At 38.0% G+C, this 18,497-nt stretch overlaps 1 protein-coding gene across 4 annotated transcripts in view; it reads right to left on the bottom strand.

Moving 5' to 3' along the window:
• HMCN1 (hemicentin 1) overlaps window positions 1–18,497 on the bottom strand; it is a 516,590-nt gene that overhangs the window by 354,459 nt on the left and 143,634 nt on the right. For all 4 annotated transcript variants that reach the window (XM_043924342.1, XM_043924345.1, XM_043924344.1 and 1 more), the window contains exon 4: window positions 17,672–17,794. In XM_043924342.1, the coding sequence (XP_043780277.1) occupies window positions 17,672–17,794 (123 nt within the window). The remainder of the gene's footprint in view (window positions 1–17,671; window positions 17,795–18,497) is intronic.

Below are 18,497 nucleotides of genomic sequence, written 5' to 3'. Positions count from 1 at the left end.
AGACTCCCACAGCCACATCAAGGGACTGGCTATCAACAAAGATAGCCCCATATATCTCACTTTCTCACCACATTCTCCAAATCCTCCAGACTTTATACATGGCCACTCTCTCTGAAACCATTTTGCACCATGATAATGTGTACTACATCTATTTTTGCTTAAAATTGAATCCTTAAAGACTAACATATAGGAGATAGGCTTCGGAATTGTTGAATGAGTACATGCGTGAAGAGAATACAGCAAAAAATTAAGATATAAATAAATAAGAGAATTGAGCACCAAAGAATTGATGCTTTTGAACTGTGGTGTTGGAGAAGACTCTTGAGAGTCCCTTGGACTGCAAGGAGATCCAACCAGTCCATCCTAAAGGAGATCAGTCCTGGATGTTCATTAGAAGGACTGATGTTGAAGCTGAAACTCCAATACTTTGGCCACCTGATGCAGAGAGCTGACTCATTGGAAAAGACCCTGATGCTGGGAAAGATCAAGGGCCGGAGGAGAAGGGGACGACAGAGGATGAGATGGCTGGATGGCATCACCGACACAATGGACATGGGTTTGGGTGGACTCGGGGAGTTGGTGATGAACAGGGAGGCCTGGCGTGCTGCGATTCACGGGGTCACAAAGAGCCAGACATGACTGAGCGACTGAAATGAACTGAAGTGAAATAAGAGAAGGACAGAGACACAAGTAAAACTACCCTATGGACACAGATTACATGAGACATCAGGTGAAGAGACGATGTGCTGACTGGGAAAGCTAGTGTGAAAACAGAATGGAAAGCATTTTAATAACTGACTGCAAGTCAGGAAGGGAAGGTGGCAAAGACGACTCACGCCATTTGGGCTGGGATGAATACAAGAAGGGTGGTAATGTCAAGAGCAAAGGGGAGCTCTAAAAATGAGCATGTCAAATGCACAGAGGAGCCTGGAGGGTACAGTCCAAAGGCTGTGAAGAGCTGGCCATGACTGAGTGACTCAGCAGCAGCAGAAGCAATGGATTTATAATATAAATCTAGACAGAGCGAAATGCTATAAGAAATTAAGTAGGATAATGGGAACTAGAACAGAAAATGAAAAGTGCTATTTTAAATAATACTTCCAGGAGAAAGAGACATGTAAGTAACGATCTAAATGAACTGAGGAAAGAAGAGAAACAACAGAGAAAGGAAGAAAAGCCTAAGTTATAATATCAGGAGAAAGGGTACACTCAGAAGCTAGCCAAGGTTGAAAGACAGACGTTTAGAATAAGAGGAGGAAAAAGTAACAGCAAAGGAGGCAGAGAAGCAATGGAGATCTACTGCAAAAGAACATTAACCATATTAGGGATGCTCAGGGCAAGGGGGTTTCCAAAAAAAAAAAAAGCTAAATGGTCTACAGTGTCACCTTTTACTAAGAATGAAGACTGAGGTTAGTCTTTGATTACATGAATAGTTCTAACTGGGTGGAGAGAGTGAAAATTAAGATGCCAGAATAAATATGTATGAGGGGACAAAGTAATTACCATTCAACGAGTCTGGTGAAGAAGAAAGAAGCAAAATGTAGAAGGTGGAGTCTGGTTTTTCATTTTGCTTTTGGATGAATGAGACGTGACCTATCTCCTCCCAGATTCCAGAATCTGGTATCTTGAGACACTGGGTCTATGTGTGCTTCATCCTTTCACTGCAGTGTAGAGCCTTGCAATAAATCTGGTCTCTAAGTATATGCAGTGTATTTGATTTTTTTTTAACTGAAAATGCTTTCATTGTTTTTATTTTATTTTAAAAGTAATATATTCATTATTGTGAGGCTTTCCACGTGGTGTTAGTGGTGAAGAACCCACTTGCCAACGCAGGAGACTTAGGAGGCTGGCAGGCTATAGTCCATAGGGTTCCAAAGAGTCGGACACAACTGAAGCAACTTAGCATGCATGCACATTCATCATTTTAAAAATTTTATAAAAGTACATAAAATAAAAAATATTAAAATTACCTGTACAGTAATTACATCAGCATATTTAGGTACAACCTTTCCAATTTTTTTAGAAATATGCATATATATGTAAATGATTAATGTATTTTTAAAACTGAAGTCTTACCAGATATATAATTTCAATAAACGTCCTTTGAAGGAACAATATTTTTAATTATTACTTTTACTAATTTGGTATTTAAATTTTCAAATTCATTATCAAATTATTGGGTCAATATATTAATTTAATAAATATTATTTGAATGGATAATGGGCAAATTTTCACAAATGGGTTACTAATTATGATGACTTTCTTCCTATTCCCAGAAGAAATTAATATTCAAATTTTAAATGGTTTAACAAGACCATGTGTTTTTTCATAAGTTCATAATTTTAAAAGTTAATACAATATTCAAACAATGGTATTTTTAAAGTAAATGATCTGTGTCTGTTGAAGATTATAAATAAGAATTTTGAAAATCTTCTTTTTCTTTCTCTTCATTCATTCATTCACACCAAAGTTGTTTAAATTATATGGTAAAAGACCTTAAAGTACATTTTCCTTCTGGGGTCTTTAGCAAAAAAGAAAAAAGCCATTTGTAATATTTGTCATAAAGCCAAATCATGTACAAAATGTTACAAGGGAGCTACCAAAAGTAGCTCATACCATCTCTCAAAATACTTTGCTTTTATAACCCTGTTACAGCTGGTTCATTCCAGGAATGCATAAGGAAACCTGGAAAATATATGAAGCATAGACTCTGTTTCCATTTATTTACTCTAAATCACAAGGAAATTTCTTATATAAAACTACCTTTACTTTGACTCTTAACTCTTAACTCTACTGCAGGAATAGAAGCAAAAATTAAGATTGTCCCTGATGAATGTTTCTAATTTATGCTGAAACAAATGCAAATAAGGATAAATCATGATACGTATTTGGCATTTACCTACATTTGCAACCTAGTATCTTCATGGAATTGCCTGTCACTTCCCTAAATAATCCTACTGTTTTCAATGCTGTCTGTTGGTTCATTGTACAGAAATATTAGAAATAAAATCATGGGTTTTCTTCACTCTTTGTATTCAATACATGTATTCAATTCATAAAATCCCTTAAACTGTCTTTTAAGGAAACAAATTCATATGCTTTCTCCAGAGGTATTAAACTACTTTTAATTGATAACAATTATTTCTGCCAAAAGTACTAACCAACTCTTTCCTTGCAACTTTAAAATAATATGTATCTAAACATGTTTTTCATATAAAAGTTATGTTTTTTTTCAAATGAATAGTAATTATATAAAAGGACTTCTGGGTAGGCAATTAACAAAAGAAAATTAGAAAATTATATAAACTCTTCTATGTCTAAAGATTAATGATGTCCAATTACCTCGGGCCAAATTATTTAATTACAATTATTAAAGATAACTACTAACAGTACCTCTTGATCTGGAGGCAGTGTGTAGTAACCAGATCTTTTCATCCCCCACTTCTATGACAGACAAAAGACTGACGTTTGGTATCCTGGGCATACAGACGTCTTAGCCAGATGGAGCAACTGGCCTAGACATTCAGAAGCTTTTTGGGTAAGAAGGGACTAAGATTCCAAAATTCTTCCTCCCAAGATTCAAAATTAGGTCCTTTTCAGAATAATTAAGACACATGATCTCACTAAATTTTCACCCCAAAAAATCTTGCTGTCTTTAATAATTCCTAGATTGGACAATTAAATGTAATTGGCTTTCTTTTTTCCCATTTTTTTTCACTATAGTTGATTTACAATGTTGGGTTAGTTTAAGGTATAAAACATAGTATGTACATGTATATGTATATGTGTGCCTACTAAGTCACCTCAGTCATGTCCAACTCTTTGTGACCCCAGGGACTGTAGCGCTCCAGGCTCCTCTCTCCATAGGATTCTCCAGTCAAGAATACTGAAGTGGGCCCTTCGCCAGGGACATATATGTGTGTATTTGTGTGTATATATATATATACACACACGTATATGAAAAGAAAGTGAAAGAAAGTGTTAGCCACTCAGTCGTGTCTGACGCTTTGTGACCCCAGGGACTGAAGCCTACGAGGCTCCTCTGTCCATGGCATTCTCCAGGCAAGAATACTAGAGTGGGTTGCCATTCTCTTCTCCAGGGGATCTTCCCAGCCCAGGGATTAAAGTCAGGTCTCCTATATTGCAGGCAGATTATTTACCAACTGAGCCATCAGGGAAGTCCCATATATGTATGTATATACATGTATATATACATAAATGTGTGTGTATATACTTATATATATGTATGTATATACACTTTTTCAGATTCTTTTCCATTATAGGTTATTACAAGATATTATAGTTCCCTGTGCTACACAGTAAATCCTTATTGTTTTGTAACTGCTTTCTTAACAATAATATAAATCTTTATAAAATACAATATTTTTTGAAACGACAGGTATATAACCTCTTAAATCTGTTACTTCTTTTATTCTTTCTGAAATAAGATCAGATATACTCTGACATATATATTTTAGGTGTGTACATAGACAATGATGGAGAAAGTGTACCTACTATTTTAACATAGACGTATGCTTTCTCTATAAACAAAAAACTTTAAAAGGAACATTTAAATTTTAAATAGATAAAATATGAAAGGAAACATCCAAATTGTTGAGGTTCTATGAAAATGGCTCAGTAGAATTTTATCTGCTTCAATAATTTTCTTCATATTTTCTTGTGTTCCTTTGTGGTTCCCAGTTGAAACTCTTCAAGAGATCAAGATCAGTGATTTCAGAGGCTAATTAGTTGTTTCAGTTTTAAATATCAAGCATTTGGGGCATTTTTTTCTCTCAACTTGTCTTTAACTTCCATCAAGTCTTCTAAATGGAGAAAACAGATTGTTTCTTTCAAGTCAGTGCAGATTTGAATAAATTTTTCAAAGACTGAGATTGACACTGTAACTTTTTGATAAGTAAGATGCCTGCAAACCTAGAATTAGATATGCAAGTAACTGATTGAATTAAAGATGACATCTCAGTTAAGATCTATATTTTACTTCAGCTTCTAATCAAAATGGAGAAGAAAATGGCAACCCACTCCAATATTGTTGCCTGGAAAATCCCATGGACAGAGGAGCCTGGTGAGATACTGTTCATGGGGACACAAAAAGTCAGACACAATTGAGCAACTAAACAAAAATCAAAATAGAATCAGCTACATTGTTTACCTGAAACTATCAAAACACTGTTACCTGGCAATACCTCAATAAAAAACGAAAAACATTTTAAAAAATTGTGCAATGCACATTAAAAAAAAGAATCAGTTAAGTAAACAAGTTTATTTCTTTTTCTACTTATTTTCATCCTGTTGAATGCATATAATCTATTGGCTAATATCTGCCCTTAAATAATATTTTTTTTTTCTTTAAGGAATGTTCTTTCAGGCATTTGTAATAGCTTCTTTTCTCCTTTCTCTTTGCTTTTTTGGTATTTTAGAAAGAAAATTTAGTGAGTGGTATCCATTCGTTTTCTGAGTTTCGTAGACAAGTAATGCCAGAGATGAAATATCATGACTGTCTTTACATTTCACATGCAGGGAGCTTTTTTTCGTGGGTCTGACTCCCATGGCCCTTACAGGAAGTACTGCCACAGTCTGTAACTAGTGCTTCAAACAGCTCCCAGAGCCAGCATGGAAAATGAAACCATGAAATGAAAGGTGGAATTCTCATTTTCCTTACAGAGCATATCTTTTAAATACTCCCTATTCCCCAGTATTTCACACTGGAGAAGGGCTCTTTTTGACTTTTGGTATATTTTGCCTAAATAAGATTCTGTTGAGAACAGTCATCTTTTTCCCCCCACATGCAAGGAATATTATGTTTTATGGATACTTTAAATGCCATCCTGAAAAACTGTTCCCATTCTCAGAGGCCTGTGAGCAATAAATAGTTTTTTAAACAATAAATTGTTATATTTTGCTTTTTTTCTAAACAACTGAAACCATAAAGTACACATGGCTTCATGTAATCATCTTGGTGACCTGTAAAGCACTCCAGGTGCCCTGGAGAGATAAGATAGTGACAGGAGTGTGTGTATCCGGCACACACTCATGAAAACATGTCAGTCGGCACAACAATAAAGGAAGAAAGCATCCCACTGGAACTAAGGTATGTATTCCCTTTTTGGTATTTTTGTGGATGTAGAGATATCCATCTTATTTTAAAATATGAGCTCTGAGCTCTCCACTTCATTTTCAACACTTAATTAGGTGAATTCAAAGAAGGGATAAGTGGAAACATTTATGTGTTCTTTTCACACATTTCCAGATGCTTTCTAGATATTATAACTATCTCATACATTTTCCAATTTCAGAAGAATCACCCGTTCCTACTTATTTTCAAGGTCAGCAAGGTTATGTTTTTGAAATAATGACTGGAGTGAAACCTGAAACAGAGGAAAAGAAAATGGCAGACACCTCATTTTGGAGCACTAACTGTTCAAAACCCTGGGTTTCAGAGTCTCATCATTAAGCTAGCTCATACACAGAAAACTCTTGATCTGAATTCTAATCACAAGTAGCCTTTAGCAATATTGCAGGAAGAGGCTGTGTTGAATTCATCCTCCAGCAAAAGCTTACAGCTTTTCTAATATCAATACTGACCTCAATGAAAAAGAATATAAAACTCACAAGAGAAATACATCCAGTAATTTCTAATCAATGAGGCTCTTGGTTGCCAGGTTGTTCATATTTTTCACCTGATCAGTTGCCAATTGCCACGTCATTTTCCTGGGTTTCAGTTATTGCCTCTGAAATATCTAGTAAGTTCAACTCTTCCCTTCCCAATGGAAACAAATAAAGATGTTTTCTTTAGAGTCTCAATACATGTTACATACAGAAAAATGATCATCTGTTCTGTCTTCCTCCAGAACTCCATGAACCTGTCTGTTCCTCAGCTCCAGGACACTTCGCCCAATCACCTCCCCCTGCTTCTTTCCATGCAGGGCATCCAGGGACTCTTCCTACTTTCCTCTCTTCTCTGCAGCTGGCAACTACCCAGGCTGACTCCAGGTAGACTCTCGAGCAAGTGGGATTTATTCTCTTTGGAGCTTCCTGAGAGTGCTTACGATGTTATTATTATCACTAGTGCTTTATAGGTTACAAATATGGTTAAATGAGGCCATGGGTACATTTGGGGGTGGGGAGCAAAAAATAACATAACTTACTGCTTAAACATTTTTCTAATGCCCATAGATCTGTGATGATTAAAGGAATGCACTCAGCATAGTGCCTGGAATATAATAAGTGCTCTCTAGGGGTGACCTATGTTATTACGACTATAATTGATACTATTATTATTCCCACAATAAGCAGTTAAACCCTTTACCTTTAAGCGGTTTTACTGTGATGTGAAAATAAGAAAACATGACAAATACAGGGCAATTGTAAATATTTGAGAATCTCAAAAAGCCTTTACTAGTCTGGGTTCATTCTTCCTTAGGTATTTATTTGTAAAGGTGGAGCTCACCAAAATACCCCACGGGAGAAGGACATCCCAAGGACCTACAATAAAAGCAAAATCATAGGTTCTCTCTGGCATAGGAGGACCTCCAGGCTCGCTGATTTCCATTCTCCTAGGACTCTATTCGGCTTTTTACATGTATCCCTTATTTTATTTAAGCTTCACGGCAGTCCTGTGAGTTAATTAGTATGCCTGTTATCACATGAAGAAAGTCTCAGAGAAGTTACAGAAAGTTTCCAACTAGCTAAAGGCAGAGTACTCATTTAAATCCAGATCTCCCAGATCCTAAAGCCCCATCATAGCATCTGTGTTTGGTTATCTCAATACAAATGGACGCTAAATACATATTTGTCTTAGGAAAAATTTTTAAAATGTTGCTGGAATATTTTGACTAAAATACATCACTAAATAAAAATAATAAGTTAATATTTATTGGTATGCTCTAAATACAATAACTTTGAAATAGGTACTATCATTCTTCTCTTTTTCAGATGTGGAAACTGAGAGAGAAAGACTGTGTAACTTATGTAACATCCCATGGCTGGGATACGAGTCATAGTCCCAGGGCCTGGAGTCTTTACTGCACAGTTCTGCTTGTACTGGAGACTTTGATTTTGCCCCTCCAGATGAATGCTCTGTCCTTCTTCTTTAGGCTCTGCATCCAGGGATACTGACCTTTGAGAACTGCTTCACTAGGGGCTCCATGGTCTCCCAGCTTCCAATTAGACAGGGTGAAATGAAAAGCATGAAGAAAGATTCCCCAGGTTATATCCTCCACGGCTGCAGTTTGCCTGTCAGAGGATCTCAGTCTTGATCTCCCTGGGCGCTGGTCCAAACCCTCTCCTCTATTGTTGCTGGACTCTCAGTGCTTTAACACTGCCTGTTGGCTGCTTAGCCCAACCCACACCTTGGTAGTCTGTTATTCACTAAACTTTCTTTTGCCCCCGCTGAGTGAGCCATCTCTTTTCTGCTCAGATAATTACTGATATCGTGCTTCTTTAATCATTCTTAGAGTAAAAATTCTGGGATGACATCCCTCTCTCCTTGCTGCTGTAAGAAAGTTGATGGTAAACTCCCAGAGCACGTTGGCTTCAGCAGTGGCTGGGACAGTCTTGCCTACGAGGGAGGAGAACTTAGAACCAAGATTTCTAAAACCTTGGACTTTTACTACCCTGCCACTTATTCAAAGAAAAGTAGACAGCACTTTCAATGCCTTTCCAATCCCTTATAAAGTAGTCAATTTAGATCAGATGCCCAAGTTGACTGTGCTGGGTACTATTGAGGACAGTGAAAAATCTGGCTTAAAACTCAACATTCAAAAAACTAAGATCATGGCATCTGGTCCCATCACTTCATGGCAAATATATGGGAAACAATGGAAACAGTGACAGATTTTATTTTCTTGGGCTCCAAAATCACTGTGGATGATGACTGCAGCCATGAAAGTAAAAGATACTTGCTCCTTGGAAGAAAAGCAATAACCAACCTAGGCAGCATATTAAAAAGCAGAGACATTACTTTACCAACAAAGTTCTGTATAGTCAAAGCTATGATTTTTCCAGTAGTCATGTAAGGATGTGAAAGCTGGACCATAAAGAAGGTCGTGCACTGAAGAATTGAATCTTTTGAACTGTGCTGTTGGAGAAGACTCTTGAGAGTCCCTTGGACTGCAAGGAGATCAAACCAGTCAATCCTAAAGAAAATCAGTCCTGAATATTCACTGAAAGGACTGATGCTGAAGTTTCAATACTTTGGCCACCTGATGCAAAGAGCCTAGTATTGGAAAAAGATCCTGATGCTGGGGAAGACTGAAGGCAGAAGGGGATGATGGAGGATGAGATGGTTGGATGGCATCACAGTCTCAATGGACATGAGTTTGAGCAAACTCCGGGAGTTGGTGATGGACAGGGAAGCCTGACATGCTGCAGTCCATGGGGGTCACAAAGAGTTGGACACGACTGAGCTACTGAACAACAACGACTATTGAAATTTCCTTATTTGCTTAATCTCACGTGGCTCTATCCTATCTATCAATGAAGAAACTTCAAAGATCTTGCTATCCCAGTGTTCAGTGTGCATAAGGTAGCTCAAACATGTGCTGAACAAATGAATCAGGATGTAATCTCTGATGTGTCATTTACTGTTAAAACTGCATCATCTGATAAAAACAAAAGAGGAAATCAGAAGTGGGATTCACCATGATTATGGGTGCAGTTACAGGATAAATAATGTATATGTTCCCTACACTCGGACATTTACAGCCAGCAGCAGTTGAACCCTGAGCAAGATGGTCTGCCTCCCTATGCCTCTTCCCCTCATCTGTGAAATAGAGGTGATGTTCATGGAGTCTTTTTTTTTAATTTATTTTTTTATTGAAGGATAATTGCTTTACAGAATTTTGCTGTTTTCTGTCAAACCTCAACCTGAATCAGCCACAGGTATACATATATCCCCTCCCTTTTGAACCTCCCTCCCATCTCCTGCCCCATCCCACCCCTCTAGGTTGATACAGAGGCCCTGCTTCATGGTGTCTTTCTTATAGGCAGTAGTAAGGATTAAGTAAAATGAAGTAAAATAAAATTCAGCTCTTGCTTAGTGGCCATAGCAAGCACCCAATCATTCTGATCTGGTATCATTTTCTTAATCACACAGCATATTTTCTTACACTCACACCAAGGAAAGGAAAGAGTTGTGGGAGTCTTTCATGTCTGATAGAAAATCAAGAGGAATATGTCCATGCCAAACAGAGTAGCACAGGGCACCCACGCTAGAAGAAAGTCCTGGGTATTAAAAAGGAATGTTGGAATTAAAACATCCTACACCGACAACCTGCAAGTTATATGATAGGACAGTCATTAAGATATATTCTCATGAGACTTCTAAATATCATCATTGATCTCTTTCAAAAATGTAAATTTCTTGACAACTACTTCTTTATTTAATGAAATTTCTTTCTGCTATAACATAGTCAGCTAGCCAGCATTACTTAGGAGTGGGGAATAAAAGCAATCCACAAGTGTGGGATGTGGAGGGAGAGGTTTGGGGGCGGGGGTTGTAATCGGAGGTATCTGAAGACATCGGCTGGCAGAGGTGGAGAGAAAGGGTTGGGAGACAGAACAAGTGAATTACCCACTGGATGATGGATCTTTTGTGTTAGGTTCTTGGACACAAGAATAGAACATCTGTGGGTAACTTTGAGATTTCAAACTTGGACTTAAACCTAGGAAGCATCAGTTGCATCACTGACAATCACCCAGTTTACAAAGAAATGAAAGACTTAGACTATTCAGTTCCTTTTCCGTCTTCAAAGGTGAATTAAGTACATCTTTGAGATGTGCCTTAACTTGTATTGCCAAAGAGTAATACCACACAATGATTTATATACCCCTGATGCTCAGCCAAATACTTCCTTTTCTTTGGTTTCTCTTTTATGTTAAATAAAGATGAAAGATACCTAGATCTTATCCAAAAAAAATGAACAGAAGAAAGAAAAAAACTTCAAGAAATCTCAAGAGAGTTGACACAAAATACAACCTGCTCGCTTAGGAAACTGATGAACTGGGTTAGGAGGATAAAGCATAATACTCAACAGATTCCTTTGGAAACAAAAGATGAAAAAAATCACTCTATTAAAATGAAAGGACTCAGTATGTGTATGACTTCACCACAGTTCTTACACCTATTAAATGTGCAGACATCATTATAGCATCTAGGTTCCTTAGAGTTTATAATATTTACAAAATAGGAGAATCTGGAACAATTAGAAAAGAGTAATGGCTCTATTACATGCTAAAAATTTTGCAAATCCAATTTCAACACTGTCATTCTGTTTTTTGTTTAAAAAAAAAAATCATTTACTTTGGTGGCTTCAAGGAATATATTGGCTTATGGGGCTCCAGAAACCCCTTCAGAACATCTCTCAGATCTTCAGATGTTCAGAACACATCAAAGAAAAAGAACCATCTCTCCAGACTCTTCCCAGACTGTCCCACTCAAATTTATTTCCCAGCAACAACAAGAAGCCATCTGGTTTCTGACAAACACAGTGGCACAATTTCCCTACTTTGAAAGCAAAATAACAACATTATAAGGATTAAAACAATACTAGTTACCAATTATTGGGCACTTATCCTATAGTGGAACTTGGGAGGAACACTTTATATGCATTATCTCATTTAATATGATAACAACTTCCTGAAATATATAATTCTACTATCCCCATTTTACATTTACATATTCCCATTTATCCTTTCTTTTACAAAGAAACTGGGACTTACAGAGACCATGTCACAAAAAAATACAGAATTCTTAACAGTTAGGAGGACTTCCTTGATAGCTCAGTGGGTAAAGAATCTGCCTGCAATGCAGGAGACTTCAGTTCAATTCCTGGGTCAAGAATATCTGCAGGAGAAGGAATAGGCTATCCACTCCAGTATTCTGGCCTGGAGAATTCCATGGACTGTATAGCCCATGGGGTCACATAGAGTTGGACATGACTGAATGCCTTTCACTTTTATAAGTTCAGTGCAGTTCAGTTCAGTCACTCAGTCATGTCCGACTCTTTGCGACCCCATGAATTGCAGCACACCAGGCCTCCCTGTTCATCACCAACTCCCGGAGTTTACTCAGACTCATGCCCATCGAGTCAATGATGCCATCCAACCATCTCATCCTCTGTCGTCCCCTTCTCCTCCTGCCCCTAGTCCCTCCCAGCATCAGGGTCTTTTCCAATGAGTCAGTTCTTCGCATCAAGTGGCCAGAGTATTGGAGCTTCAGCTTCAGCATCAGTCCTTCCAATGAACACCCAGGACTCATCTCCTTCAGGATGGACTGGTTGGATCTCCTTGCAGTTCAAAGGACTCTCAAGAGTCTTCTCCAACACCACAGTTCAAAAGCATCAATTTTTCGGTGCTCAGCTTTCTTCACAGCCCAACTCTCACATCCATACATGGCCACTGGAAAAATCATAGCCTTGACCAGACAGACCTTTGTTGGCAAAGTAATGTCTCTGCTTTTTAATATGCTATCTAGGTTGGTCATAACTTTCCTTCCAAGGAGTAAGCATCTTTTAATTTCATGGCTGCAATCACCATCTGCAGTGATTTTGAAGTCCAAACAAATGAAGTCTGACACTGTTTCCACTGTCTCCCCATCTATTTCCCAGGTGCCATGATCTTAGTTTTCTGAATGTTAAGCTTTAAGCCAACTTATTCACTCTCCTCTTCCACTTTCATCAAGAGGCTTTTTAGTTCCTCTTCACTTTCTGCCATAAGGGTGGTGTCATCTGCATATCTGAAGTTATTGATATTTCTCCTGGCAATCGATTCCAGCTTGGATTTCTTCCAGCCCAGCGTTTCTCATGATGTACTCTGCATATAAGTTAAATAAGCAGGGTGACAATATACAGCCTTGATGTACTCCTTTTCCTATTTGGAACCAGTCTGTTGTTCCATGTCCAGTTCTAACTGTTGCTTCCTGACCTGCATACAGGTTTCTCAAGAGGCAGGTCAGGTGCTCTGGTATGCCCATCTCCTTCAGAATTTTCCACAGTTTATTGTGATCCACACAGTCAAAGGCTTTGGCGTAGTCAATAAAGCAGAAATAGATGTTTTTCTGGAACTCTCTTGCTTTTTCGATGATCCAGCGGATATTGGCAATTTGATCTCTGGTTCCTCTGCCTTTTCTAAAACCAACTTGAACATCTGGAAATTCTTGGTTCACGTATTGCTGAAACCTGGCTTGGAGAATTTTGAGCATTACCTTACTAGCAGGTGAGATGAGTGCAGTTTATAAGTAAGGATGCATTTATTTTTAAGGAACCATAATATTCAACTCCAACTGGCTTAAACAAAAAGATCACTTCCCTAATTCTTGGGCTTAGAGGTAGGATAGTCTGAATGTTTACTTAATCCAAAGGCTCTGGACTTCCTTAGCTCTTTAATCCCCCTCATATTTCTTTCAAGCTCAGACTTGTATGAAGATGCCTACACCAGACGTGGAATTTACATTCATGCAGGACAATATCCAGAAAATATCTTTTCCAAGACACCCTTAGCTAAGTCTCTCTTGAGATTTAAGGACCTTTCATGAACCAACTGAAAGGGGGATTGGAATTGCTATGGTTGGCATAAACATTAAAGCCCATCCCTGTTGGCATTAAACTCAAGCTTACAAAAATGGGCAGTTTTAGTAATGCTTTTATCTAGTCCTTTTCTACCTAGGTGAACTTAAAGATCTGAGTATCAACTGATAATCTAGGAGAAAAAGACTATTAACATAGCAGTGGGTTAAATTTCTGTTATATATCTACATCCATACAATTTTCTGTAATTTATACCAAAACTTTTCAACTGTTATTCCTATAAATTATTTGGTAATTTGGACCATAAAGAAGGTTGAGTGTAGAAGTATTGATGCTTTTGAACTGTGGTGCTGAAGAAGACACTTCAGGGTCCTTCGGACTGCAAGATCAAACCAGTCAATCCTAAAGGAAATCAACCCTGAATATTCATTGGAAGGACTGATGCTGAAGCTGAAGCTCCAATACTTTGGCCACCTGATGGGAAGAACTGACTCATTAGAAAGGACCCTGATGCTGGGAAAAGTTGAAAGCACAAGGGGAAAAGGGCAACAGAGGATGAGATGGTTGGATGGTATCATCAACTCAAAGGACATGAGTTTGAGTAAACTCCAGGAGATAGTGAAGGACAGGGAAGACTGGTGTGCCGCAGTCCATGGGGTCATGAAGAGTCAGACACAACTGAGCGACTGAACAACAGAACTCTTTCTTAGGACTACGCATCATCCCATTTGTTTAATAAGAAAGTCTGTACCTCTGTAGGGCTTATAATCTTAATTTAAGATAATAGTATTTTCAATTTTTCATAAATCAATTTTCTCTGATTATATGAATATAAATTGTCACACTAATGGGACAGACAAGGTTATATTCTAGCTCTGGGATCCAAACCTAATAATGTCCTATGTTTGTCATCATTTAATCACTAAATCGTGTCCGACTCTTTATGACCCCATGTATTGTAGCTCGCCAGGCTCCTCTGTCCATAGGATTTCCCAAGAAGATACCGGAATGGGTTGCCATTTCCTTCTCCAAAGGATCTTGTGGACCCAGGGATCAAACCTGTGTCTCCTACACTGGCAGGTGAATACTTACCACTGAGCCACAAGGGAAACCCAACAATAAAGTTCTAAGGTTCTCCCTAGAAGTTTCAGTTCAGTTCAGTCACTCAGTTGTGTCCGACTCTTTGCAACCCCATGGACTGCAGCACGCCAGGCCTCTCTGTCCATCACCAACTCCCAGAGTTTACTCAAACTCATGTCCACTGAGTCGGTGATACCATCCAACCGTCTCATCCACTGTCGTCCCCTTCTCCTCCTGCCTTCAACCTTTCCCAGTATCAGGGTCCTTTCTAATGAGTCAGTTCTTCGCATCAGGTGGCCAAAGTATTGGAGTTTCAGCTTTAACATCAGTCCTTCCAATGAATATTCAGGACTGACGTCCTTTAGGATGGACTGATTGGATTTCCTTGCAGTCCAAGGGACTCTCAAGAGTCTTCTCCAACACCACAGTTCAAAAGCATCAATTCTTTGGTGCTCAGCTTTCTTTATAGTCCAACTCTCACATCCATACATGACCACTGGAAAAATCATAGCCTTGACTAGACGGGCCTTTGTTGGCAAAGGTCTAGAAGTTTATCCAACTTGTTTTGAGTATCTCCAAGTTATACCTGTAGGTTCAGTCAGCTGCTCTTTCAAATGCACTAGGTGCTTGCTGACCATAGCCATGACTCTTCTCACCTCTTCTCTTCTGTAGTACCTTCTGCTGGGAAACACCCTGTCCTCTGGGCATGGTATCCTTTGTTGACATCAATGCCCCATCTATCTGCACTGAACACCACTAGCACTCCCCCAAAAGCCTCAGAACCCCCTAAGTGGGTGGTATCCTCACTGATATAAGAGAGAATGATGCTCTTCCCCACTATGCCCTACTTCATGCTAATGATATTGACTGTACCCCAGAGTCTTACATAATCCCAGGTTAAAAACAACTCCAAATGGTGACTTTCCCATCATTAGGGTCAAGCACAAGGTCAAGGGACAAGAAACCTAGTTCCAGAGACAGACACCTTGCACTCTTCTCCAACTTCAGGCTCCCAAACTCTCATGCAGATGTTTATTCAAATAACTGTTAAGGTCTCCCCCTGTAGTTGTCAGACCTGCCCAGGCATTTCTGAATTGCTACAGTGGACACTGAGGGACACTTCCCTCATAGCTTCCCTCAAAGCTCAGGGATGCTTCCCTCATAACTCAGTCAGTAAAGAATCTGCATGCAACACAGGAGACCCGGGTTCAATTCCTGGGTCAGGAAGATGCCCTGGAGAAGGAAATGGCAACCCACTCCAATATTCTTGCCTCAAGAATCCCATGACAGAGGAGCCTAGCAGGCTACAATCCATGGGGTTGCAGAGTCAGACATGACTTAGTGAGTAATCCACCACAATGGACACAATACGGACTCATGTCATAGTTTCCTCAAAAGGCTGTTCCTTACAAGAAAATTTGTTTACACTAAAGTGATCTTCCATGTTTGTGTATCATATATTAGCAAAAAATATTTTAACTAAATTATTTATTCTAGAAATCTGAAATGTGCCGTTAGTTCCTGCATGATCTAATAGGAACTCTTTAGTCATAAGAGGACATAGTGAACCATTTCTTTCAAGACAAGGGAGTCTGTCATGAAATGAACAGAACTTGTTTATTAACTATATTCCCTGTGCTGTCCATTATATCCTTAAAACTTATTTATTTTATGCTTATTAGTTTGTACCTTTTAAATCCCTTCACCTATTTTGCCCTCTCCCCACCCATTCCCCTTCAATAATCACAAATTTGTTCTCTGTGGGTCCGTTTCTGTTTTGTTACATCTGTCCGTTTGTATTATTTTTCTTAGATTCCACCTATAAGTGAAAATATATGGTATTTGTCTTTCTCTGTCTTATTTGAATAAGCATAATATGCTCCAGATTATTTATATATAAATATATAATTTTACATTTATTATAAATTTATATATTTATAAAAATATAAATATATAAAAATTTATATATAATATGTATATTATATATATGTAAAATCCTGTGTTACAAAGAAAAAAAACATCTTTTTAGCTCATATCAGAAACTTAAGTATTCACCACATATTAGATCACAAAAAAAGAGGAAAATAACACACACACATCCACATGTATGTATGTATATATATATATATATATGAATATGTGTGTATATACCTGTGGATATATATTTATGTATGTGTGTTTATATAAACACACACAATACAGTTAATCATGCTTTTTTCTTCAATAGTTGAAAACTGTTAAGAAAAATTTTAATATTAATTGAAGTAATGACAAACAAAAAAATAAAATTTGTATATAAAGTTTGTATAGATACCCTGACCACATCAAATCAAACATGAATTATGCAAATGTCATATCTTATCTTCGTTTTGGCATGTTCCTAGAAACTTACCTGGGAGCCAAATAAATACGTAAACAAAATTTTATCATCACAGGTAGGGTCAAGGTAAGGTTACAGAACGAAAGAGAGAATCATGACAATTAAACATATCTCAAACACATTTTTAGAAACTACAAAAATTTTCTTAATATATGTGCTATAGACTATCATAAAAATTTTTAGATAAGTATATAGTTATTGAGCAACAGTTTTTATTTTTTATTTTAGAGATCAAACTTCATTAGAATTTGACTCAACAACTAACTTCTTATATTCTAGTTTAGTGAACAAATGTAAAATGAGTCAAGGAAGAGTCAAATCAAGCCTCATTTTACCAGTTATCCAAAAGCTTTACATCAGAAATACAAACTAACCTTACTAAACAATAAAAACTACAAAAATTTTCAAATTCCACTAAATGAATTTTAAATAAATGTATACTCAAATGTAAATAATTTATCAGTATAGCATAACACTGTCTAGAAATTAATACCAGATAAACCTATGCTTCTGAACATCAGCTTAATGCCTTTATTACCGTGTAGCCCAGGGGGAAAAACTTTTTTGTTTGAATTGTTCTTGAAATCAAAACTGACACAATTAGGTTTGCCCAAGTGATGTTGATAAGGTAGTGAGTAATAAAGTAGACCCACTTTATCAAACTGACCTCATTAACTTGTTTTTTGTCCAGATGGAACACTTGACCAGAACTTGTGGAAGCAATTTCTTCATAGACTCTGTATCCAATATGGCTTCTGTCATCACAATCTCCAGTAAGCACAAATACCACCTACAGTTTTTCAAAAAAAGAAGACAATTTAAAGCATTTGGCGAAATCATCATACGGTTATTGAGCACTTGCTGTATATCAACATACTGCCAGGCAAGTGGGAGACATGTGTATGTGTGTGTGTGTGTGTATGTGTATCTTCCTGATTCATGCAATTTACAGGTGATCTTGAAGTTAACCTTACAAAAGAGGTAAAGTTTACTTTGTCATCTTTGAATCAAAGCTTGGAAACCTGACTTGTTTTGGCCATAAGCACAAGGCAAAATGCACACTCTACTGGTTCCAAACTGACACTCAAGCTGCTGCTGCTGCTAAATCACTTCAGTCGTGTCCGACTCTGTGCGACCCCATAGACGGCAGCCCACCAGGCTCCCCCGTCCCTGGGATTCTCCAGGCAAGAATACTGGAGTGGGTTGCCATTTCCTCCTCCAATGCTTGAAAGTGAAAAATGAAAGTGAAGTCACTCAGTTGTTTCCAACTCGTAGCGACACCATGGACTGCAGCCCACCAGGCTCCTCCATCCATGGGATTTTCCAGGCAAGAGTACTAGAGTGGGGTACCATTGCCTTGTGTATGTCCACTTGATCTCTTAGTGTTTCTGCCTTGGTCATGACAAGATTATGCCTAAACTAGATTACTGGTCTCAGGAAGAGGTGGAGAAACTTGCAAGGAAGAGCCAAGTCACCCAGAGATCAGCTGAGAT

This window comes from Cervus elaphus, chromosome 14, assembly GCF_910594005.1.
Source record: "Cervus elaphus chromosome 14, mCerEla1.1, whole genome shotgun sequence".
Taxonomy (NCBI): Eukaryota; Metazoa; Chordata; class Mammalia; order Artiodactyla; family Cervidae; genus Cervus; species Cervus elaphus.
Note: the sequence above shows the minus strand (reverse complement) of the source record. Positions and strands in the feature narration are given on the sequence as shown.